This window comes from Corylus avellana, chromosome ca3 (genome assembly GCF_901000735.1).
Source record: "Corylus avellana chromosome ca3, CavTom2PMs-1.0".
NCBI classification, from domain to species: domain Eukaryota; kingdom Viridiplantae; phylum Streptophyta; class Magnoliopsida; order Fagales; family Betulaceae; genus Corylus; species Corylus avellana.
The window spans coordinates 37374947-37400660 of NC_081543.1; the positions used below are offsets into that span (position 1 = coordinate 37374947).

A 25714-nucleotide genomic window follows, 5' to 3' on the forward strand; every position below is an offset into this window, starting at 1 on the left:
TTCTACTTACTATAAATAGAAATAAAAATAAGTATTTTTTTTCTTAAAATTCTTTATCAAATTTTGTAGACACAACTGTAGATAATTTTTGAAGGTAATTTTTAACGCCAATGAAATTATGTTTACAACCACAATTATTTTATTAAATGAATTTAATCCTTTTAACTTTTAAGCTATTTGGAGCGACTCTTTTTATTCTTTAAAATTTCTTTTTGGATCAAAACGGCATCAAATCGATGAAATATTTTTTGTTGAATAAAGTATTTTTTGTTTTTTTTCGTGGAAGACAGAGATGACAGGTTCCCCGTGTGGGCCAGTACCATTTCCTTGTGCATTCAAAAAAAGTATTTATTCAGCAAAAAAAGTAAAATTAATTGAGAGCAAAGTTATATTGAGTTGCTTTACAAATTACAGCTAAACTGTCAATATAATATAATAATTAAAATATTTTGCTTTACTGGTGAATTTAGCTTTGCATGAGAGACTTTAATAAGTCGAACCTTTTCGTCGTAATAGCCTCCAGGTCGCCACCAGCACTTTTCATGAAATTTTGGAATATGGATAATGGATCCAAATCATCCAATCACCAACAGCAGCAGCAACAACAACAACTTATAAAATACCAAAATTCACCGTCTTTCCGCTACTCTTCCACTGATTCTCTCTCTCTCTCTCTCTCTCACACAGTCTCTCTTCTGTCTCTCATTTTCTCTACAAACATGCCCTGATTCTCGTTGATCATATCTCAAACATAGGCTCCACAGGCGCAGTGTAGGGAATGGAGGCGCCCTCCTTTGTCTCCAAAGCGAGGACCGCCTTCAATTCTGCGGCTGCGAAAGCGGAGCGAGTCCTCTCTGACTTGAAACCCGATCGAGGTACACTAGTTTGATTTTTAATAATTTTTCGTTTTCTTTTCGTTTCAATCTCCTTCACAAGTTTCATTTCCGTTTACTATTTTTGAATTGCTTTGACCTGGTATATGTTGCTCTAATACATTACTCTTAATTGGTGAAGATTTTGATAAACAATCTCCGAAGGATTTGACGAAGCAATCGGAGGGTGAATCTCCAAACAACGAGCACGAATCGAAGGTATACATTTTTTTTTCTTTGGTCTCTAATCTGAATGAACATTTGGAGAAGATTGGAAGATTGGATTTGTTTTTTCTTTTGAGATTGATTTGACCGAGCTTCGTTTCACTTTTAATCGGAAATGAAGGATTCAGCTGTTCGAAGTTTGACTCGGTTTGTATTTACTGGGTTTTAATTCATTTATGATGATCTTTTTTCGTGTTTGGTTTCCAAGAAACTCTAGGAGATAAGAGAACGCAGAATTGGTCTTGTTTGCACCTTATGTCGATTTTGAATTGGAGAAGTAAAAACAAATGAGACACTGGAATCGACTCCACTAAGCTAAATTGTTGCGTCAGAGTTAGCTGAGTGGAAATATATGCATATACGTCCACATGTGTATATAATTTTGGAATTTTGGCATCAAAGCGTGAGAGGACATTTTGCAATCAATTGGAACATGAAAAAATATTTTCAATCTTACATAGGATAATTGAATGTTCTTAATTTTTTTGGTCATTCACAAATTTGCTACTATTGATATTATTATTATTATTTTAGGATAAAATTGTACGTTTTCACAGCAACTAATAACATGCGTGTTGCATTATATGTATAATTATTGTTGTTATTTTTCCAATTCTGATTATTATTATTTTAAATTAATTTAAAGATTCTTAATGGGATATAATACAGGTTTACAATGAACCAAAGCATTTGAGGTGGAGAGCTGCGCAGATAGGGACGAAGCAGGATTGGCAGGATAGATTCAGAAACATTAAATTCGGGAGGAAGGACGTTGAAGATACTGAAAAAGTCGAGAATTCAGCCATGTCTGTTCCGTTTTATGATGAAAATCTGTACCTGCTGAACATGAAAAATGATCTTGAGGCTAAGGTGGCTTTTTATGTGCTTAATTCTTCGTATCTTGTATGTCTACTGTTATTGTGCATGATGTTTGACCAGCTTCGTATGGTTCGTGCAGCGTTCTCTACTTTACTGTGTACAAAGGACGTAAGAACTTTTTCCAATATTAAAGTGGTGTTGCTACTTACTTATCATTAAAAAGAAATGAAGAAGTAGCCTCACAAAATGGAACAAAATTGTGTGGGCAGAGCAAAAAAACAAAAGTAAGGGCATGCAAACACGAGAAAATTTGTACAAGCCAGTGCTGTATTTGACATTTTTCAAAGCTCTCAATTCAACACCAAAATATTGTTTTATTTCTAAAAGTAGTTCTGAAAATAAAGAAGAGTCGGATTGATTTCTTTTCCTTTTCTTTAATAAGAAAATAATATGTTACAAAAGCCAGATTGATAAAATTATTATCAATCTGTGTCATGGATGCAAAATAAAATTATTATTCTCTTCCCTTCCCCAAGGGAGAAAGGGGTTCATAGGCAGGGATCAACCTATTATGAGGGAAAAAATTTGAAGTTCTTGAAGCAGTCTCCAATCGTTGCCTGCAAAAAGAGAAATATAGATTCTTCGAGGCCTTTTCATCTTCTTTTGCTTTCCAATGAGTGCGCTTTCATTTGAATGATAAAAGTGAAATTAGTAACATTTGCTGCGGGCTTCCATGCATGGTACTTTGGTAGAAGTAGAAATGTATGATCATAGTCTTTGTTATACTTAACAGCTGGAAAGGTCATGATTGGCAAATTGATAATAATGGTCATTAGCATTTTCTTGTCTTTCTGTTCTTAAGAACGGAATATTTTTCCATACTGATAAGTGGAATTTGATTTTTTTTTTCCTTTTAGAGCGCAGAAACGATACCTGCGGTAGAAGGTTTTGTTACTGCCAGCACAGGGAACATTCCCCCATCATCTGTCATGAAGCAATTGGCTGTAGCTGTTGAGTAAGTTTTTGTTGTTCACAAGTGGCAATTTTTTGCCTTAATTTTTGTTGATAAATTTGCATAAATCTTCAGTCATTGCTTTCCCTTTTCGTGGAGGAAGAAAGTTATGTTCAAATTTTTTTTACGTTAAGAACTTATTTTTTCTGTTTTGATTGGAACATATCATAATTGATCTCATCTTACCTTTTTCCCCCGCAATGCATGCTTTGCTGTAATCTTTTAGTGTGACCATAATATTCTAGAAGTAACACTACTATAATCTCCAAGAGTTAACTATTTTCTGTCCCATACACACTTAAGAATGTTCAACACATGACAATGAGGTCATGTCCTTGTTCCTGATGTTCTTCTCTTGCTCATCTACTTTTGCACCTCTTGTCCAGGGCTGGAAAGAAGTTTAAGTCATTGAAAGACTGTCTGGTATCATCTGGGGGTTCTTCACCTGTCAGGGAGAGGACTGGCCTCAGTCTCTCTGCGGTGAAGTCATTAGTGCTTCGTGAAAAGGAGGACAAGATTACACTTGAATTTGCAATTGGTGATAATGAGAAAGTTCTATCTTTGATTAATTCACTGTTTGATACAGGTATATGCACATTTTTATTTCATCTGCTCACTTATCATCCTGTTGGATGGACATTATGTCATTTTTTATGCATCATCCTGTGAAGATCTTTCACTCCCATTATAATATCTGCAAGATATTTGCAGAGGGAAATTTTCTCACGAGGAAGATCAGCATTGGTTCAGAGGCAACCGCCATAACATCTTTGCCAAAAGATATTCATGGTGCTCCTCCTGAAAGCCTTGTTGTTAAGCTGGCTGAAGTCATTGGAAGCTTTAAAACCCTGCGGAAAATGGTCCTGTTTTGGTGCAGGGTTGCTACCAAAGTAAGTGGGCTGTAGAGTGCTTGAGTTCTCTGGAAGTTCTGAAATAAATTCTAATAAAAAAGAAATATTTTGTACTTCTTGCTTTACAATTTGATTGGTGCCTGATTTATATTGTAAAATTCCAATCTTTTCTTGAAGGAATATGAAGTGTGTGTGAAAGATCTATTATTGTGCAATGGAATTTATCATCTTAAATTGATGACCTATTGTCTTTTAAAAAGACAACTGCACATAATTTAGTCCATATATGTATTTAATGAATACGTTCTGTGCATGTTGGTACAGTTTTCTGCTGTTAATTAATCTTCTTATTCTTTTTTTCATCTAGAACTTGTTGTTGTTGAGATACTATCACTTTGAGACAGTGGAATATGCTGCATGACTGCATCAATGCTGCTTTATCATTAATTTTCAGCTGACAACATTTGATTTGATTCTTTTCCATATGTAGCTGAGATCACTTTGCTCTGAAGAGCAATATGTGCCTGGGATCCCTCTGGATGAGATTCCGGATCTGAATTCCTGTCTATTGTATCAGCAGTTGCAAGTTATCAATTGCTGTGTTTCCCGGAAAAGGCGTTTTGCTATTGCTACTGAATCATTAGATTATGCAGTGAGGGAGGCCAGCTCAAATGCTGAAGAATCAGCTGGTTCTAATGACATTATTCCTGCAAGTCCTATTTTGTATGCTAGAATAAGCACTGGGGAGCTTGTTCTTCGACTAGGTGCAGATCGTCCATTCAGTAACCTAACAATGTTGGAAACTGGTGAACCTGTGTACTCCCCAGTGACCCAGGTCTGGATAATAATCCATGCTAAACTGTAAATCCTGTAATTTACTCCTGTAGGCTGTAATTGAGATCTTTATGCACCCACATGTAGGAAGGACCTTTGCTTACTGAAGATCTTATCAAAGAAACTGAGGAATTTGTGCTTCGAACAGGGAGGTTAGTATATTGAGGAAATCTCATCTAATCTAAGCAGTTAAATTATATTTCAAACCAGTTGCTTTTTAAAATATTGTTTAAATGGTCCTTATATGTATCCCCAGGCTGTATAGTCTTTATGAGTATGATTTGTGAAATGTAAGGATCGTCTGGTTGCTTCTCATATGCATGACGTGCATTTATTCCATGTCACCCCCTTATGCCCTGAGCCAAGGTCTTGGGGCTACATGTTTTGTCTTTAGTGGGCTTTGAATAGCATGATTCAATCTTGATATGGCTAAGCTATGCAAACATGTTTTTCTTTATAATTTCTGGCAGTATTTAGTTATTGTTTTCAACTTCAACCTGTCACAGGTCTAAGACGGCCAATGTTTTTTTTTTCATATAAAAATGCTTGAGTATTGTTTTTTTTTTTTTTGGTCTAGCTTTGACAGATTTCTCCTTGTGGCACAAACCTTTAAAAAAGACAAAAAAATGTCTCTTTAACTGCATAAACAGAAGTGGGATACATAATGTAGCTGAAGAGAAGTCAATTCATGCATAAAATTATACACGAAACTAATTTCTAGATGCTGTAAATTTGTTAGATTGCAGTCATATATGGACCCTTTATTTTGCTAATGTTTGCTTCTAACGACTTTTTATATGAAGAATGCTGGTTTGTGATTTTATCATGTTTAAAGTACACATTCTTATGAATCTAGGCTTTGTTTGACAAATTACCTTATCTTTATGGTCAGTGTTGGTGCTGGGTGTTCTCAACTCCTCTCTGACATGCAGGCTTTCAAGGTTAAGTTTTGTGATGTAGAAAGTTTGTCTTATGCATCCACTGGATGTTTATATGCAGTTAGAATGGTGTCTAATTTTTAATTTAACTTGATTTTGTTAACTATCATGTGTCAGGCTGCAAATCCTGGTTGTATTTTGGAAGATTTCGTTAGATGGCACTCCCCTCCTGATTGGATGGAAACTGAGGGTAAAGCTGATTTTGATACCATTGACTTATCATCAACAAGAGGTCAACTAAGTAGTCGAATGCAAAAAGAAGGTGGAACCCATTCTTCTTCATCCATTTCTATATTAACTTTGCTGCATGAGATTTTCATAGCATTTTTTAACATTTATAGAAAGAGGATACTACATACATACATTGCAGTGCAGATTTGCTTTGCTTCTTGAGAAAATGATGTAATGTATAGCTCGTTGTCATTATTTAGTTTATATTAGCAACACTTGCTATATATGGAGTGAGTTCCTAAAAATTATGTTGAGACTAATTTTGGGTGCCATTGCAACACATGAAATATATGAAATGCATAATGATGTCAGATGTATATTGTATTGGTGTACTTTGCAGCCATCACCTTGTGGACCCCAGACCCTATGTGTTCTAAGAACTATGTTATACCCTTTATGCCTTTGGGTTTTTCTGTATCTTCTCGATTTGATGGGTGTTGGATTGCAGAACATATAACATTAGAATGGATCTGTATGGGTTGTTACAACTGTTGCCTTGTGTTTTCTAGAGGATTATTTTTCAAAGCCTTGAATTATGTGAATGGTATCGTATGACTTCTGTTTTTAAGGCTAGTCTGCAAATGAATCAAATGAGTTGTGACAGGAAATTTTCCTTTTTTTTTTTTTTTTTTTGACATAGGTAGCTTGTAGGTACGTGATAATTGGGATATGCTGCATTGTACTCAAATGAATTAAATTGATGAGTCTGTCTGCAATCTGGTTCATGATTCACCTTTTGAGTTCAGAATAGATTCTTTATTAATTTGTTGGCGATTTAGAATATAGAATTGATAGCTGCAATTTAAGAGTCTAATAGCATTGAAAAAGCTTTTGCACTTGTGGGGCTTACCATAGTGCTAGTTTTGTACCTTTTAATTGACATTGAATATAGTATAGAATCTATATTGCAAGTTTACTATAGAAGGCTTCTCTCATTGCCAATGTCATCGCAAAAATGGGTTGAGTTGGTTAGGAAAGACAATATGGGTATATTACAGAGTACTGTGTAACGTGATTGATGTTATGATGATTCTGAAGTGGTACTTACTTTTTCATTTCGGAAACTTAGTGAGCCGATGGTTGATTTAGAAAGGTTGGCTTACATGTACATGGAAAAAAGGGTGAAGCCAAATTGTGTAGCATGTAATCTGTAAAATATACTTAGTAAAAACAAAACCAAGTCTGTTGCCATCCTTTAATAGTTAGTCTGTACCTTATAATGCATACAGGCATTGACAAGTTATACATGCTCTTGCTTAATTGGAATTTTGTTATTATTTTAGGTAATTTGTGGCATGAGCTGTGGGAGACAGCCAAAGCAATACCAGCTGTCAAACAAACACCCCTCTTTGATGAGGATTTGGCAGTGTAAGTTGGAAGAACATCACTGATATTATTATTTTAAATTTCTTTTTATACATATAGCTGTTTGACTAGAAAACATTGGACAACGATTCTGTAGGGAAGGTATACTGAACGCTTTAGAGGATATGCCAACCTCTGAGCTTTTTGAGCAGCTGTTTGTTTCTTTAGTAAGTTCTTTATTGACGTATAATTGCTTTTTTTCAGTTTTACTATGTTTCATTTTGTGTCAATATAATCAGTTTTGGGTATATTTTATTTTCTAATCATTTTCTGCAAACCAATATTTTTCATACTAGTGCTTTATCTGTTACAATTTCAGGTATTAAGGTATAGGTTTCATATCATCATTTATCCCTAGAAATTAGGACTGTTTTACTCATCAATGTTTAGAAAAAGATAGAATTGTTCTACCTATGTTAATTTGGATATAGATATTTATTCTGGTAGAAACCGGCAGATATGATTCTTCATTTTAGTTTAGCTGTTTACTAGAAGTTCATGCTATTGATTCTTCCCATACGTTATGATTACTGGTAGGAACTTATTCTTATGCACTTTTTGCAAATGCGGCAATCAAATGTCACTCTTACACTGCTAATAATGTCTTTTGTTCTAAAATATTCAGCTTGGTTTAGGATTCGTAATTGCTGAGGCTACGCTGTCCACGAACAATAATTTGTCAAAGCTGTTCTATGAGTGCAAAGACTACGTCGTTGCCACTTGTCAAAGCAGCACCAGGACTGAGAAAGTTGACGATCTTTGCCAGGTAGGTTTTTGTTAAGACTGCAAGAGACTGATGCTAACGAAATTATTCAATTGGACCAGAACCTTTGATGAGCCATTAGAAGTCAGTTTGACAAAGTGATTAAATATGGGGGTCTTTGGATGTGCTGTGGAATGAAAATTAATTGTGTTTACTTCCGTGGTATTTGAGGTGACAACCCTCACTTTAAACGGGAGTCCAGAAATGCAAAAATGGATTATACGCAATTTTCAGTAATTGTTTCTCCAACACAGTAGATGAAAACTTATAAATGATGCGAAATTGTATTAAAATGATATAAGCATAATATCAAAATGATATAAGCATAATATCAAGTAATGGAGGTGAGCATAGAGTAATTTCAAAAACAGAGTCCACGTAAGAGTATGTGCAAAATATGGTTATATTCATTTTGTTTCATTAAAATGGTCATTTTGTTATGTGCCTATTTCTATTGTTGATTTGAGTGAAAGCCACGGGAAATATTCTATGCACGTCTAGCCAGGCAAATCCTTGCTCTAGTGGCAGCAAGAGAATTTAGTAAATTCACCATGTGTGGAAGTACATCACATTCATACTGACTATGTTACTTTAGTTTTACATTTCTTAGAAAGGAATGATAAGGAAGTTGATCTGCTGAAATCTATTCTAGGTATATGAAACAGTGGAGACGATGTTACTCAATCCGGACGAGGTCGTAACAATGATGAAGCAGCCAGAAGGAACAACCGCCTCTGTGGGTGAACTAAAACGCCGATTTAAGAGGCTTGGATTCAACTTTGGTGGCAAGGATAAACAATCAAGAAAACCAGCTTCAAACGACCAGAAGGACTCCGAAGAGAATCCAAATCGCCAACCGTTCTCAAGTTTCTTTGACAGCAAGTCATCGTTATTTTCTAAGAAGCCTCCTAAGCGAGAAACTACTCCACCTGCTGAAAAACCTCATTGTCCAGAAGAAAATGATTGGACGGTTGTTTAGACATACTTTTTTTTTTTTCCTTTGTTTTTCCCCTTAGTCGGGGTTAAGCAACATGGTTGGTATTGCAGGTAATTGTAAATTATTTTGAATACCCTGCTATTTTAGATGCCATTAGTAACACATCAAAGAATTTATTGTTTTGTCACAATAGGAATGAGAGAATGGAATTGCTTTTCGGAGACGGGTTTTTAAAATCATCACTATCTAGAGATACATATGGTCAAAATTGTGAGAGAAAATGGTAAATCAACCTTGGGTAAACTTATCCTTTAAAGATTGACTTACAAGAAAATGTGTCCAAGAGCGCATATATATATATATAAGATTGCATTAAGTCACATGGGATAAATCATAACATATCGCTACGCTCTGTAGTTGATATCGATAACGGTCTACTCTATCGACACTGGTATTAAGGTAACTATTTTTTTTTTGGCAGCTCTACTCATATAGTATTTAACAATTTAATACTATATATGCCAATACATAGTATTGACTACTGAGACATTTGATTCGATTATAAAATTGCAATCCATTTGATCTCATATTCGACGAATTGTGTCCACTCTCATACTTGATATGGTGGTTGGCTCTATGAATTGAAAATAAAAAAATACAAGAAAATGATAAATTGATCGCTTCAAGGGAATTGAATGTCCAATTGATTACTTCGAGAGGATCAACCTCCAATTACGTTAGGCAAAATTATGTTTCTTTTTAGCGGAATTGTCATAGACATCTACATTGAATTTATAAAATAAAGCATAACTTATTTAGATAAAAAAATATATATATATATATAAAATAAAAAAATAAAAAAAAAATCTAAGGCTTAGCTTTTTAGAAATAGCTTATTAAAAAAATAGAATAAAAATATGATGATACAACTTATTAAGGAAATAAAAATGTAGGTTTCCTACCATAATGACCATATCGCATGGAAGAATGACCGGCTTTTTTAGCCACACGCTTTCATGGTTTGGTGTTCATGAAGCCCTATTTCTTTGCTTCCGAGCTTGCTCGACTGCTTACGTTTGTGCCGGTTTTCTCATCTTAAACCGGACTGATTACATCTTAAATGGAATATTAATCATCATCACTTTGCTTCTGGCCTTCACTTTCCTTGTCAAACTGGAAGCTCTTGGAGATGAAATTCGGCACGAGGAAATTTGCTATGAAGTACAGAAAGAAAAGTGCTGCACTGATAAATGAAAAAGAAAAAAAGAAAAAAAGAGTGAACAATTGGCTTTGAAACGCAGTATCTATCAACTGCTTTGTTTACGAGGTTAAGAGACCAACCCGGTCGGGAGGAGGACCGATATGTCGCCGCCGGCCTTGGCTGCAGATGAAGCGCCGAGAACAAGGAAACTGGGAAGGGCCTTGGGCCTAGGAGCCAGCTGTGGCAGGTTGTTTGGTCTGTGTAGAATAAGCTCAATAGGTTCATTGGTAGAGAGCCAGAGCAGTTGAGATGTCCTTAGAGGGTGTTTGTGTTTGAGATGCAAGTGCAGGGGAGCCAACGGAGTCTGGAATTGGATGCACCTCATCGTAAGACTCAAGTGGCAAAGTAGTAATGGATTTGTCTCTTTTCTACAAATTCCCACTTCAAATGTCTCCGGCCAATTGAGTTGGATAATGTTCTAGTGGGATATTCTTGGCTACAACGGGGTTATATCTTCACGTGCCTCTCTTCTTTTTTTTGAGACCCAATCAATTTTAGGCAAAGTTGGCTTCTGTTTAGGACCTGGAAGAGGCCCAATTGGCCCAATTTGGGATCAAACCAGTAATCAAGAAAATCTGTAACTAGGGAAATGAAATTAATATTAATTGAGTGCTAAGAAAATTTAAACAAAATAAAAATATAAATAAATGTTTCTTAATATATTTCAATTTTCAACTCAGTCATCTATCAAAATGATACCCAAGTTTCTTTTATATCCCAAAAATTATCTATAATTAAACATTTACTAAATTTTTTAGGAAATTTTTCTTTCGATGTACAACATTAAAGAATACATCATAAACTCGTTTTCAATTTTATTTTAAAACTTGATTTTGACAATATTCAAATAATTCATTACCAAACGGGTCAAACAATTCGTGTTGTGTCACTTGTGTTTTTTAAAGAGTTAGGTTGAAATATCTAACCTATTTAACTAAATAAGTCGTATTCGGATCGATTATTAATAAGTTCGTGGGTCAAACAAGTCGACCGAAATACGATCACGCAGCCCATTTTGCAAGCCCTACCATTATTACTTACGGCTGTGTTTGGCAATAGAATAAAAAAAAAGAGTGAAACAGTATTGTAGTAGATTTGATTGATATGAGAAAAAAAAATATGAATATTTTGTATAAAAAAGTAAAAAAATTTGTTTTGTAGTAATTTTTTTATTTGAATAGTAATAAAAAATGATTAATATTATGTAAAAAGTAAAAATATTAAAATTGATTTTGAGAAGAATTTTTTTAATTTTTAAGTCCGGTCCAGTCTGGCCTTTGCCAAACACAGCCTACATTCTTTTATAGTTCAAAATTCAGACCAATTACATAAATATTACAATCAATGTAGTGCTATAATTTCACTGCCCTTGTCCTAATTTGCCCGCTCTTTTCCTTTTCGGAAGACCAACGACTCGAAACGAGAGCCGTGTAGTTGGGAGATTTTGGTCACTGCACTATTAAATTCTGCAACTCTTCAATTCTCCTCTGTAGATTATACTATTTTTCTTGACTTTAAATCTGAATAATTAAATTTAATATAATTATTTTTATTATTATATATTATATATTATGGAAAGTTCAATTTGCCACTTGTAGCTTGCTTGAAAATCTTGGCGGCTGACTCCTCTCTCTCTCTCTCTCTCTGTGGAAACCCTACCTTTTGATCCACTGTGTCCGAAGAAATCTCTGTATTCTTCAATCAGGTAAGCTTCTGTAATCCACCGATTCTCTCTTGCATTCGTTTTATACTACACTGCTATGCGTTTCATTCTCTTATTTCTCTGTTTGGTTATTCAGAAATTGAGGACAGTTAAATTAAAAAAAAAAAAATTATTATTATTATTTTTTTCGGTTTGTTATGTTCCACTAAATGGCACAAAAGTTCATACCTCAGCTAAACAGGACGGTTGTTCATAGGCAGTCATGGTTGAAAAGGCTTTTGTTTTCTCATGCTGAATGTTTTCAGATTCAAACTTTTTGGTTTGTTATCTTTTCCTATATTTTCTCGGCAACCAAACAGCACATATAATTCACCTCTACATATATATCTTGATATGTTTGTACTCATTTGTGTTGAGATTGTGCTTGTGTTATTCTTTAATGTAGTTAAACTTGTTTCCACAACATATATATATATCTAGAGATGTATGCACTCATTTATATTGATATTTTTTTGTGTTATTTATTAATGTAGTTAAACTTGTTTATTGTGAAAACAGAGATCAACACAGTAATGTTGGGTGTTGTAAGGCGAAGAGTTGGTTCTGGCGGCTCTGCTTCGGTAACAACTCTAAATATTTTTCTCATTTGTTAATTAAAAACTTGTTGGCATGGCTTGTGTTTTTACAGTTAGGAATTGAAGATTGGTTCCTTATGTTTGATTCATTTCTGAAACCCAATGGCGCTTTTGTTTTAGTTTTTGGGGCAGTCATTGCATGCGAGTCGGTCTGTGGGGTCTACTTCAAGAGTTTCCTCCCTTGCAGACAAGAAGGTACTTTTTTTGAACATTCGCTATGTCTCTTAATTTGTCTCTCTGATCTAACTGTCTGTGGTTCAATTCATAGAAATAGAAAACTGGGTTATGCTTATGCGGTAAAATTGAAATTTATGGTGAAATATGCTTGAAATTTGTTATTTTGGTGTGAACGGTGTTTGATTTCAGAATGATTTGATAGAGCATATCTTGTTAATCATAGTTGATTTATTAGATTTATGGCCTATTCTATTTTTACTTCCTTTTGGCAAATTAGTTTGTATCCTAAATTTTGGTGTGCTTTCTTTTCAAATCTTTATTTGGAGAGATTCCTATAAGTTTTATTTTTGTTTATTTGAGCAGATTTTACTTCAAACAAGAGGAATTGGACATGTACGGGATTTTTGTCACCTCATTTTACCTGGTAAGTCTTAAGTGCTCTTTATGTTTATTTGTCTTAGCCACTTGGCATTAGCTTAGAGTATTCCTATTGAGCTCTTTAAATTTAGCTTTTCTCCAAAAATTTGAGAAAACTCACAAAAATGATCATTTATCAAGCTCTCTACTCTATTTTTCAAATTTAACTTTGGTCAACAAGGCTCTCCAAATATCAAGAGTCAAAAAGTGAAAGATGTTTAGTTTTTTAAGGTTATATATTCATTTCCCATCTATCTCTCATCTACCAAGAACAAAGAAAGAATTAAAAGAATATTTAACTAAAATAGAGAAAGATGTAGAGAGTTTGATGTTTGATTCATTTTAAAAGTGGCTCTCCAAATTATAAAAAGTGGGATTTTCTCTTCAAATTTAACTTTCATTTGAAGAGCTCAATAATAATGCTCTTATATATATTTGGTTGTCTTAATTTTCTTTGTCATTAGTGCCTTTAATAATTTATTGTTATTGCAGGTGGCTCGGTTAGTTTAAGGCCAACGAGGTTAGTGACACCATTTTATCATTTCACTAATTCAGTTAATGGAATACAATTTTAAATGAATGGCAATGTGGTGGACTTGAGGCAGTCACAATATAAAAACAAGTTTGCTTCCAGTAAGATTTAGTTTAATGTCACTTTTCCATGCCTAACTTACGTTTGAGTTTAATGCAATTATGCCATGCGAAGGTATACAAAAATACACATTTATACATGCACACATAATATGGAAATATATGAATCCGTGTCAAAAGTAAGAAATGATGCTTAAGCTCTGGAAGTGTTGTGTTCGTTAGTCTTTGGTAGTAATAAATGATGCATTAAAGATGGTTTTTTTGGCGGTTGAACTGTTATTCTTTGTTGGTGTTCTGCTTTTAAGCATTTTGACTTTCCTGGCGTACAGGGAAGTTGTTGGTGGTATTCAGCGAGGAGCAACAATGCAAATGCAGGGCAGGCTGTTTTCTTCGGACAATGGTGTGATATTTACATGTCTCTCTTGGCAATTTTCTTCCTTGTTCATATTTATAGTTGTCTTTACATGTTTTATTATGGAGGGATTCATGGGATATTGTCATATAGTTTGGTTACTTTGGGAATAATTTTATCCCTGTGGCAACATTATTAGTTAGACAGCTTCTTTCTTTGGAGAGCTAGCACTATAACTCCTGTAAATATTGTTAAATAAAATCACTTCTCAGTGAGAAATTGATCAGTTAAAGTACTGTACTAGGTGATGTCTTGTCCTCACATTTTTTCATTCTATCTGATGTGTATAAGTTAGATACCAGCTTAACACTAGGTCATGTTCAGTCTTTGTTAAGAAGCTTGTATGCATATGTATTGTTGGTAAGTCTAAATTGAAAGAGGAACAAAAATTGTGATGGCTCACCTAAACATGGATGGCAATCTAATTGACCACTTCTCTGCCCCGAAAGGTAGTACCAAAGCTCAAAACATGTGGCACATGCCTTAACGGTGTCTAGAATTCCAATATTTGCTGTGTGCCTCTTAAAAAGGGTCAGACTTGGACATTTTATAAACTTGCTATGCATACTTTTGTTCGTGTCAGATCTGATAACTTCTGGTTATTTTATGTGATTAAGGTGATTTGGTTGATGCTGTTGTCCCTTTCATGGGTGAATCCATTACTGATGGCACTCTGGCAAATTTTTTGAAGAGTATGTATTCCAAGTATTTGCTTCTGAATTCTGTCATTTACCAAGGCATTCCGTCTTTATGATTTTTAGTGATTAATTGTATGTTCTACTGCTATTTTGAGGGCAGATCCTGGTGACAGAGTAGAAGTTGATGAGCCAATTGCTCAAATCGAAACAGATAAGGTGCTTCTAAGATGCAATATTTAACTATGTGTTTGAATCTTTCTACAGTTACCATGGGATTTTTTCCCCTGCTGAGCAGAATAAGGGATATGATTTTAATGCTTGTATTGTTAATTTTCCATCAGGTGACAATTGATGTTGCTAGTCCTGAAGCGGGTGTGATCCAAAAGGTTATATATTGGCTCTTATGTCTTTGCTCTCTCAGAAACAGATAGGATTTGGATGTTTGTGTTGGCTGCTGCATCTAATTTTTAATGTTGGCAGTTTGTAGCCAAGGAAGGAGATACTGTGGAACCAGGTACCAAGATTGCTGTGATTTCAAAGTCTGCTGAAGGTGTAGCTCACGTTGCTCCATCTGAGGAGGCATCAGAGAAAGCAGCTTCTCCGCCATCTCCTACTGCTGAGAAGATTGAGGAGAAGCAAAAGCCTAAAGTGGAAACTGCTCCTATTACTGAGAAGCGTAAAGCACCCTCTCCACAACCTCCCAAACGCTCGGCTACAGAGCCTCAGCTTCCCCCTAAAGAAAGGGAAAGACGAGTAAGTCTTTTTCTTGTTTTATTATGCCACAATAGTGTTCCTGTAATGCTTTCTAATTGTCTTTAATACTTAGCATATTAATTTTGTCTTTTCTTGTTTGAGTATACCACTATAGTGTTCTTGTAATGCTTTCTAATTGTCTTTAGTACTTGGCATCTTCATAAATTAATTTTCGTGGTCTTCCTGAAATTGTATAGAACTCACATAATTGCAGGTTCCTATGACAAGACTCCGGAAACGGGTTGCTACACGATTGAAAGATTCTCAAAACACATTTGCAATGTTAACAACATTCAATGAGGTTGATATGTAAGTACAATCCAATTGTAATGTTTTCTGAAAGCATATGTCAGTGTCCCTGATTTTAGGCTTTGCTGGGAGTAGCTTAGTAGGGCTATTCATTGAGTTGGTCCCACTACGCTCAACCTGTAATTGAACTGATTGTGATTGGATCTTTTCCCATCTATTTGCTTTTATACAAACAAGGGACAATGTAGGCTTAATTCAGTGAAGCCTTAATTCCAACCTTTTAGAATTTGGTTTCTTATATTGATCTCTTTTTCAAAACTATCTTACATTATTGTTTTTATTGCACATTGATTAATCTTTTGATTGGTTTTCCATCTTGTAGTCACATACACGTTTGTGCATGCACACAGACAATTTCCATTTGCGTGGAATTGTTTTTATTCTTAACTAATACAATTAGGTTTCCTTGAATGTTGCAGCAATCCTTTGAATTGAGCACCAATGGGTATCATCCCCCTAGAACAACGTTCTCTTTCAAATCTCACACTCAGCCATGCACACATACTGACAGACACAGATACATCTATTTCTATACACGTCTTCTTCCTCCACTTCCCCTGCCTTTGTTAAAATTCTTATTATATCAAAGTTCTACATGATAAAGTGATGACTTTTTGATAATTTTTATCAAACCTGGTTATTTTTTTATATTTTAATTTTTGCATTCATTATCATATTCTGAATACAACCCTGTCTGCCACGTCTCCTTCCTCTCCACCTCCTGGTACAACTCTGTCAAGCATTGGACCCTCGACCGCACGTCAACCCTGTCGGCACCTTCAACTAGCATGCCTACTGTGTCTACTCTACTGTTTGGAACCCCTGCCAGGCCAATGTCTTTGCCCCTGCCTCTAGCGATTGCACTCTTTGCATCTGGGACCTGCCCAAGCCTGCCTACACCATCATTGTCCTTGCCCACGACTTTGAGATCCTCCCTTTACAGTCGCCACCTTTTTTTTTTTAAAAAAAAAAAAATTAGTTTTATGTTTAATTTTGTATTTAGGGTAAATTTGTAATTTAATGTAGATTTTCCATGTGGAACATACAATTGATGCATGACTTATCATATGCGAGCCACATGTCATCAATTTATTGGTAGGTTGCCAAAGAGACATATTTGAAACTAAAGTAAAACCTAAAGGCTTCATTGTTGAAATTGAAAACCTAGGAACAAATTTGATATTTCCCCAATAAAAATATGAACAGATTACATTTATTTTTGCAGACTTCCTCCACTTCTGTGCTACACTTTCATCTAACTGATTGCTGCTTATTGTAGGACAAATTTGATGAAGCTCCGTTCTGATTACAAGGATGCTTTTGTCGAAAAGCATGGAGTCAAGTTGGGACTTATGTCGGGATTTGTGAAAGTATGCCATCTGGAATACATGTTTAATTGCTATTGTGGAACTTAGACTAACCTGTAAACATCACGTGCTTGTATGTGTGTGCTTAAATATCATCTACTTACCAAAAAACGTACTTAATTTTTTTTTTCTTCCCTTCATCTCGTATTTCAGGCTGCGGTCAGTGGACTCCAAAATCAGCCTATTGTAAATGCGGTCATTGATGGGGATGATATCATCTATAGAGATTATATAGATATTAGTGTAGCCGTTGGTACACCTAAGGTTTGTTGACATTCCCCTGTTTATCTAGGCCATTGAATATATAATGTAGTGACATTGATTCTATGATTTTCTTTTATCCTTTAATAAGTTATCTTCCTTATAGGAAGAAAAAAAAAAGATGATTTTAGTGCCATTTTGGGATCTTTTTGTATATAGCTGTACTTTGAGGTGAAATTGTAAGCTATGTTATTGAACTCCTCCTGTATGCATGTTGGGTGTGGATTGTCTAGTTGTCTTATCTGTTGGACCTACTATTTTAGGACACAGGGTTGATACCTCAGAAATTGGAAAAATAAACTTTTCTCGCAACATGGTATATATATATATATATATATATAAAGGAGCTTCTTGCTAAGTAGGAGTACACATCATAAATCTTTTATATATGTTAATTGCTATTAAGTTTCTTCAATATATTTCCACTCCAGGGCCTTGTTGTGCCAGTTATCCGCAATGCTGAAAAAATGAATTTTGCTGAGATTGAGAAAGAGATCAATACGCTAGCAAAGAAGGCAATTGATGGATCTTTATCCATTGATGAGATGGCTGGAGGATCATTTACAATATCTAATGGTGGTGTTTATGGAAGCCTTTTGAGTACCCCCATCATCAATCCGCCTCAGGTTTCTGTGCACAATTACTTGAAATTTGGTTCTTTTTTAATATGTCTACGATTAGCATTTGCTCCTTTATCTTTCTGATTACATGTTATGTTGTCAAGCCACTCTTTGGCTGTTGATGCGGGTTTGTTCATTTAATGAGTGCAAGTTTTGTCTTCATATATTTCCTTTCCTTCTCGACATCTACTTTTTCATGTGCTCAGAAAGAGAATTTCACGCTAATGAACTTTTCCTTGCAGTCAGCGATATTGGGTATGCACTCGATAGTGACCCGTCCCATGGTTGTTGGAGGCGACATAGTCCCAAGGCCAATGATGTACATAGCTCTAACCTATGATCATAGGTTGATTGATGGAAGAGAGGCAGTTTTCTTTTTGCGACGCATCAAAGATGTTGTAGAGGACCCTCGTAGGCTTCTCCTGGACATATGAGGACTATACAGCAGCTGGTATATGATTGTGGTTTTCTGGTATACCTAGAATACGATATACTTTTTGAGTGCATTGAACCAAAAATAAATGTCTTGCAATTCTAGAGTTTTGGTGTTTCATTAGTTAGTTTAACCCCTTTAGTGGGGTTCTATATATGCGGCTTGATATGATTGATTTTGAAATGAGAAGCATTTTCTATTCTATTTATGTCGAACAGGGATGCTAAATTCTGGTCAAATACTTGTATGAAACTAATATGAATCATATATTAAAGAATCATCCTTCAAATAACTGTATGAAACTTATCAGTGCTCTTCAACTTACATGATCTGGTGGTGAAGTTATCTTCAGAGGAATGTTTGATTTTTATGACATTTAGATCCATGATCCATCATCAAATGTCAGTTTTGCCTGATGGTTTTTGTGTATTTTTGGTAGCCTCCTTTTGCTTGCAGTATTTCAATGTTGTCTCCAATTCAGAGTGGTGAGAATATAATCTTGATTTTATTTAGGTTTTATTATAGATGTGGGGTTAGTAGTCTCGTAATAAATCATTGGCACCTTTCGCTGGATTTGTAAGAGAAGACAGGTACCAGAGTTCGTTTTTGTGCCCTTACATTAATGTTAGAAGCTGATACTTTTCAGGAGCCTGATTCTTTGTGAAGTACAGGGTGATAAAGAGTTATTGGAGATGTGGGGTCGTTTGGCAATGGGCTTACCAAACTTTCAATTTTTTTCAACTCCTGAACATTGATACTTTTCATATCACATCAATAACTTTGTATTACCTTTTATTGCTATTGAAATAAATTTACTACAAAACAAATTATTATTATTATTATTTTTTTTTTCATTTTTTTATACAAAAAAATTCAGAATTTCTATCTACTTTATATCACATCAATAACTTCCAAACAAAAATTTCCCGGGCTGGTGATGTCTCACATTATATGGAGATTAGATCCTCTCTATTTCAAGTGAAAGGAAGATGATCATTTTATGGTTTATATTAGATTTTACAAATTTGATGGTGTATATATTGTCAACGATACTATATTTAAATGACATGGTATTATGGAAACTGTTAATTGTAACAAAATAAAATTTTGGTTGTGGAATAAATTATCCATTTCAAGTGAAATTGTGAAGATCCCATTCCAAGGTAAACAAGAAACAGCTATAGCCGTCCTGAAGCACGTTTTCTTTGGTGTGGTCTTATGAATTATGTTTTACGTGATAGAAGTGTCAGTTTGTGAATTGCGTATATGCTTATGCTTGATTATAGGGTAATAACGCGCTTCACAAGAGCCATAGACCTTACGAAGAAATACAAGCGATATGGAATTACCAGCCGAGTGTAATTGCAGAGAAGGAACAAGATCTTCAGAGTCCATAGTCGAGAAACCTTTTCATTCAACGTCAAAACACGGTGAGGTACACTCCAAGACTCCAAACACAAAAAAGGAAAATTAAATTTATTGAATTACAAAACAACACTTAACCCTAATAGTGTGGCAATTTGTGTTGTGTTGGGTCTGATGTATGGGTATAAGACTATATAATTCAATTCTAATTTGACCTAATCAATTAAATGGGTTAGATCTCTTAATTTTGATTCGCTAATTTCGTATTGAGTTATTGTCAAGTTTGTAGGTCATTTCAAAAATTAACAACCCTAAATATTGCATCTTGAGTTTAAGTTGTATCGATACACCAATATAAAACTATATCTATATAGATCGATTTTAATCAAATTTATTTAATTAAATAGGTAAGACTTCTCAACACTAACCCACCAATTTCGTGTTGGATTCATGTCAAAACCTGCTAGTCCTCCGGGGTAGCATCCCGTAAAAAAAAAAAGGAAAATATTTCAGAATTTGACTTTGCTTTTTGAATTTGTGTTTTTGACCTTGGTTTTTAATTTGACCAATTTAATATTGAGTTTATGAAGATTTTAAATTTAAGATCTTTAGCTATTTTCTTTTCATGAATGACAAAAATACCCTCCCCTCCCCTTCTTCCATGTATGGCTTAGAAAAACAATAAAGACTTGAAAAATACTATTATACCATTCTCATTAAAAAAACAAAAGAGGTGGCCACCCCAATGGGCTGCAGCCACTCCGTTTGATTTTTTTTTTTTTTTTAAATAAATAAATAAAGTTTAAATTTTTGAGACATATTAAATATCATTCTTTCAACAATTTCTTTTGTAAATACACCATTGGACCCACATGTGGATTTCAAAAATTCAATGGTAGGTACACCTATCCCCTAAGATGGGATGAACAATGATTTCTATTATTTATCTAAATTTGTTTAATGAGAATAGCATAATAGCTAGAGATCTTTAATTTAAAATTTTCATAAATTCAAGTATTAAATTAGCCAAATTAAAACTGAGATCTAAAATATCAAATTTGAAAAGAAAAAAAAAAAAAAAAAACACACACACACACACATGCACAAACACGGGTTCTGAAATATTTTCCTTAAACTAGAAATCTTCGTAAACTCTTGTATTAAATTGATCAAATTAAAAACTAGCTAAGGTCTAAAAAAATAAAAAAAAAATAAAAAAACCAAGAGATTTAGAAATATTTTGTTTTAACAAAAAAAGAAACACACGGCGTGGACTGTATGTGGTGGTCTGTGAAATATAAAGCGCGTTAGGCAATTAACATGACAACCCACGTGAAAGGTTCCGCAGAAAATACTGGCCATTGTTTGTTCTTGCTTGGCATGCTTTTGTGAAAAGAAAGTTTGTCATTTGGCAACTACTACTTTAACGTACGTTACCAATATTGCTTTTCTTATTCCTTTTCTCAGCAGTTGCTTCTGTCATTCTCCATTTCTTTTGGTCGCTATATATATATATAAGATAGCTTCCATGCATTTAACAAAAAATTATCCTCTATTTGTTTTTCTTGGAAAACTTTCTTTGGCTATATATATATATAGTTGTAGATAGTGTTAAAAATAAAATGGTGGAAAATTTTTGAGAGAAAAAGTGAAATTGAAAAGATCCTTGATGTAACATTTGGGAAAGTTAGTTCCACATTGATTGAGTGGATTACTCACATTGAGTGACTGAGATTATAAAAGTCGGTTTAGGATTGCGTTGAAAAATATAACTTTTGTCTCTAAAAAAAAGGCCCCAAATAACTTTGTAGAAAGAAAAGAAAAGAAAAAAACCTCATTTTGCTTCTCTTTTACAATGCAGTTTTGGGTTTTTTTTTTTTTTTTTTTAAGCAAAAAGTTTTATTTTTTTTTATTTTTTTATTTTTAATATCAAACCAAATTTTTTTTTTTTTGCCTGAAATGGTTTTTTAAGTACTAAAATCATTTTTTTTTTTAAAGTTTTTAACGCAATCTTAAATCTTACTATGTATATTAGATTAAATTTTACAAGTGACTCTAGAAAACTTCAATTATAATTTAACTAGCCCTTTTTAAATGATATATAGTACAAATACATCCCACGTTTTACTTGAGTTTGTTACACTCGAGCCTTAACTTTCATTTTTTACAATATATATTCAGCGTGGTGATATTTATATTGACTTGACATGATATTGTACGTGTATTATTATTATGTGCGTGTATTTCTAGAAAGTATCGATAAAATATGATAAACTAAAACCACCCTTACGAAATTATTCAAAGCCATGATAGCCCGTGGTTTTGTGTTTAAGAGATCGAAGAGAAATATTAGAGCATTTATTCCGGTACTTCTCTCATTTTTCTCTATCTTTCCATTTTTCAAAATTAATCATGTAATTTGTTGATAATAGGAAAAATAGTTTTTAGGTTGGAAAAAGTCTAAATAACATAATTCCAATATCTCATCATGATTCTACTATGTTGAGGTGATATTATCAATCTATAATTATTATTTTCTTAATTAAAATTAATTTAATAATGAATATACAATATAACGTCAACATAATATAATAAGATAGTATTGGTAAAATATATATATATATATATATATATCATTTCTCTTCGGGTTATGTTTTGAAAGTTACATCTATATATGCATTAAATGTGTTAAGGATCCTTGTCTAGCTAGTAAAATAAAGCCCGTAATTTTTTTTAATTTTAATATAAATGCAAGTGTAATCAACACTTTTTATACTCACTATACTATTTGAATACCTTAAGAACACGTGATAAAAGTGCACTTTACGTAATACGTAGCATAGATGTGCATGAGTGCTACTGCTAGGGTAATTAATGGCCGTACGATGATGATCGGACAGACAGGGCAATGTAGTAGTGTATATAGACGACAAAGTACGCACGTGATTGTAGCCCTCGTATGTTGACTAATGGTCGTCCTGTCCTGATCAGAAACGCTGAAACAGGCAAAGAGGTTGTTGAGGATCAGCCTTATACTATTCCTTTCCCAATTCCTATAAGCAGGCAAATATTATTTTACATGCATTTGTTGTATGAAAGCAAATTCAAAAATCACAATATATATATATATATATATATATATATATTACGTACGTATATCGCGTGAAAAGAACACTTTATAGGGAGTTGGTAGTTGGGACTTGGGAGTGAGCGAAAGTTGACAAAATCATAAGCTTTGAAAGTCAAAAGTAAAATGGTTAAAAAGTAGACAAAGATGAGGGAGTCCAACCCATGAATCCATTCAAAAAGGTTGGAGAAGACCGACGACTCGAATATTTCATACATTCCCGTCTTCTCCTCTATATATCTGAGCTGAAATTCACTCATTTTCCCTACAAGGCCTTCAAATTCCAGACCACACCAATAGAACAGGAAGGCTAATTAATTTTCATGGCTACTCTTCAAGCTGCTTCCTTTTGTTCTTTTTCAACTTCTTTTGGAAAAATCAAAGCCACGCTAAATTCCCCAAAACACCACCAATCATCTGATAATTATCTTTCTCTTCCTAAGCTCTCCAATGGGTTACAAGCCATTGTACCAATTTCAAGCCACATAGAAATGAAGCCTAATACTATTGATAATAGTAATAAAGGAAACGACGGCGTTTCCAGGTCCAAGACAATATTGCAAGAGCTATATACAATAATGGAAATTGTAGCAGATAGAGCAGAAATGCACAAGAATATTGGAGCTCAGAGAGATAACTGGAACCGTCTTCTGCTGAATTCTGTTAACGGAATGACATTCACAGCAGCAACAATGGCTGGGCTTGCGGCTCTCAGTGGAGTAATTGGAGCTCCAGTTTTGGCTCTGAAGCTCTCTGCTAGTCTTCTCTACATGGCATCCACTGGAATTTTGCTGGTGATGAATAAAATCCAGCCATCTCAGCTTGCAGAAGAACAGAGAAATGCTGCAAGGCTATTTAAGCAACTTCACGAGGATATCAAAATCACTGTGGCTGTTCGAAACCCGACAGCTAGTGATGTGGAGGATGTGACGGAGAAAGTCTTAGCATTAGATAAGGCTTACCCTCTTCCCTTGCTTGGCACAATGCTGGATAAATTTCCAGCAAATGTGGAGCCTGCTGTGTGGTGGCCGCATAATTTGAAGTCTCAGCAAGAAAATAAGGCTGGTGGGAGGGTAGAGAGATCAAATGGGTGGAATGAAAATCTTGAGGAGGAAATGAAGGAGGTTGTTGGGGTTTTGAAGAGAAAAGATGCAGCAGAGTATGTGAGGCTGAGCAAAGTAGTACTGAAAGTTAACAAAATTCTTGCAGTATGTGGGCCTTTATTTACTGGTTTGGCTGCCGTGGGATCAGCCTTTGTGGGATTGCCTTTTGGTGGCTCATGGGCTGCGTTTTTGGGTGTGATGTTTGGAGCTTTGGCCACTGTGGTCAACACTATGCAGCATGGTGGGCAAGTTGGGATGGTGTTTGAGATGTATAGGGGCTCAGCAGGATTTTTCAGGCTTATGGAAGAGAATATAACATCAACTTTGACGGAAAGAGAGGCCGATAAGAGGGAAAATGGAGAGTTGTTTGAGCTTAAAGTTGCTCTTCAGCTTGGAAGGAGCTTGTCAGAGCTCAGAGGCCTTGCAAGAAGTTCATCTTTGCCTTCTGCAGGAATCAGGCAGGACAAAGAAGAGTATGCAAGCAAGCTCTTCTGATTTTTGATCAAGGGTTGACTTAATTTTGTGCTAAATTGTATATATCTTTTAGCAATAATTTTGCTGAATAGAAATCCAAGATACATTTTTTTTTTCAGCTCATTCTAGCTGATGTACGGGTCAGGAAGACTGGTTTCTTGTAAGAATGTTGAGGATGGTGTTGTGAACAGAAAGATTGGATACTGTTTGGAGTATTACTTCCAGTATTTTTGATGTCTGAGTTCAAGCAGTTTGTGTGGATCGAATTGTAGTTTATGTTTTGTTGGTTTTATTTAGCATGGAGGTTGCTTTGTTTGCACGTTGTAGCTTGTAGCAATCGTATAACGTAGTGGTCCGATCGAGTATCTCCATACAGTACTCCCAATTGCATGCTTATAATACGTATATAGTAGGTTGGAATCTGCATCATCACCCGCAGTCATGTGGGGGTGTCTCAGAAAACAAGTAAATGCCAATAAACCACCAGGTCCACCAACCCATGTCATGTTTTAGACTAATTAACTCAAAAGGCATAACCTTCATGCCCTACGTAGCAGAAGATGCCATACTTATAATCAACTCTCTCTTTCTCTCTCTCTCTCTTCTCTTTCTCTCAGGATGTATAGAATAAAGTTGCAGAACACGCGCTAATAAAACCAAACGGAAAAGTTAGACGCCTTAAACTTATCTTATGCTCAATTTAGCAACCATATCTTAAATTAGGCCCCATCAAGATTCCATAACAATCAACCACCCTTTTATTCACTCTATGAAATCGTGTTGTTGGTTTTTTTTTTTTTTTTTTTTTTTTTAAGTCACTTTATTTTCACTCTGAATCTAATAGACGACTTCATTCAGGCATTAGGTATAAGTCACTTTATAATAGTTTTCACTCTGAATCTAATAAACAACTTCATTCAGACATTAAGTAGTCTCTTTGTAGGTTACCTTTCTGAGATTCGACCTCGTAATGTGGTGTCTGTTCTGATACTAAATGTTAATTGTTAAGTACCAAAAGTTCAATAGCCAATAGAACGCAAAAAATTAGGCCCTTAAGCCTATTTCATATTGAATAATCCAATCTATCCCATACCCCAAATTAAGCCCCACCAAGATCATAACACTCTTTCTTTCAATCAGAATATTGTGAAAACGAGGTGGAGATGTCCTACCTTAATAAGAAATGGAGTGAGGGGGTGTTTTTTTGGCCACTTTCTTCCCCCTTTTTGGCCCGATTGACCATATATCAACCAATAGATGA

At 34.7% G+C, this 25714-nt stretch overlaps 5 protein-coding genes across 6 annotated transcripts in view; 4 read left to right on the forward strand and 1 right to left on the reverse strand.

Annotated features, from left to right (window-relative positions):
• The first annotated feature begins 618 nt into the window (after positions 1 to 618).
• Positions 619 to 9064, forward strand: LOC132174720 (uncharacterized). Its single transcript, XM_059586368.1, has 14 exons — positions 619 to 875; positions 1015 to 1091; positions 1767 to 1967; positions 2834 to 2931; positions 3315 to 3514; positions 3640 to 3818; positions 4270 to 4614; positions 4701 to 4765; positions 5506 to 5554; positions 5669 to 5813; positions 7066 to 7150; positions 7245 to 7314; positions 7773 to 7913; positions 8563 to 9064. Exons 1-14 carry the CDS (start codon positions 779 to 781, stop codon positions 8887 to 8889), a joined length of 2079 nt encoding a protein of 692 aa, XP_059442351.1. The 5' UTR covers positions 619 to 778; the 3' UTR covers positions 8890 to 9064.
• Positions 9065 to 9715: 651 nt separating this feature from the next.
• Positions 9716 to 10508, reverse strand: LOC132176230 (uncharacterized). Its single transcript, XM_059588374.1, has 2 exons — positions 10189 to 10508; positions 9716 to 10090 (listed from the first exon to the last, which is right to left on the reverse strand). The coding sequence occupies exons 1-2, from the start codon at positions 10431 to 10433 to the stop codon at positions 9976 to 9978; spliced, it is 360 nt and encodes a 119-aa protein (XP_059444357.1). The 5' UTR covers positions 10434 to 10508; the 3' UTR covers positions 9716 to 9975.
• Positions 10509 to 11499: 991 nt separating this feature from the next.
• Positions 11500 to 18599, forward strand: LOC132176142 (dihydrolipoyllysine-residue succinyltransferase component of 2-oxoglutarate dehydrogenase complex 2, mitochondrial-like). 2 transcript variants are annotated; one of them, XM_059588272.1, is made up of 15 exons: positions 11500 to 11823; positions 12330 to 12391; positions 12527 to 12601; positions 12947 to 13007; positions 13493 to 13520; positions 13921 to 13991; positions 14621 to 14695; positions 14802 to 14857; positions 14983 to 15027; positions 15122 to 15394; positions 15609 to 15703; positions 16983 to 17073; positions 17224 to 17334; positions 17763 to 17957; positions 18194 to 18599. In XM_059588272.1, exons 2-15 carry the CDS (start codon positions 12344 to 12346, stop codon positions 18383 to 18385), a joined length of 1416 nt encoding a protein of 471 aa, XP_059444255.1. In that variant the 5' UTR covers positions 11500 to 11823; positions 12330 to 12343; the 3' UTR covers positions 18386 to 18599. The 2 variants fall into 2 exon arrangements, with proteins under 2 accessions (XP_059444255.1, XP_059444254.1); XM_059588271.1 differs by having other exon boundaries at positions 11501 to 11813.
• A 4559-nt stretch (positions 18600 to 23158) lies between these two features.
• Positions 23159 to 24730, forward strand: LOC132176345 (probable F-box protein At4g22030). Its single transcript, XM_059588523.1, has one exon. The coding sequence runs from the start codon at positions 23200 to 23202 to the stop codon at positions 24472 to 24474; it is 1275 nt and encodes a 424-aa protein (XP_059444506.1). The 5' UTR covers positions 23159 to 23199; the 3' UTR covers positions 24475 to 24730.
• A 21-nt stretch (positions 24731 to 24751) lies between these two features.
• The window catches only part of LOC132174562 (dihydrolipoyllysine-residue succinyltransferase component of 2-oxoglutarate dehydrogenase complex 2, mitochondrial-like), a 4711-nt gene continuing 3748 nt past the window's right edge, over positions 24752 to 25714 (forward strand). The window contains exon 1 of the mRNA XM_059586199.1: positions 24752 to 24757. Within this exon, the coding sequence (XP_059442182.1) occupies positions 24752 to 24757 (6 nt within the window). The remainder of the gene's footprint in view (positions 24758 to 25714) is intronic.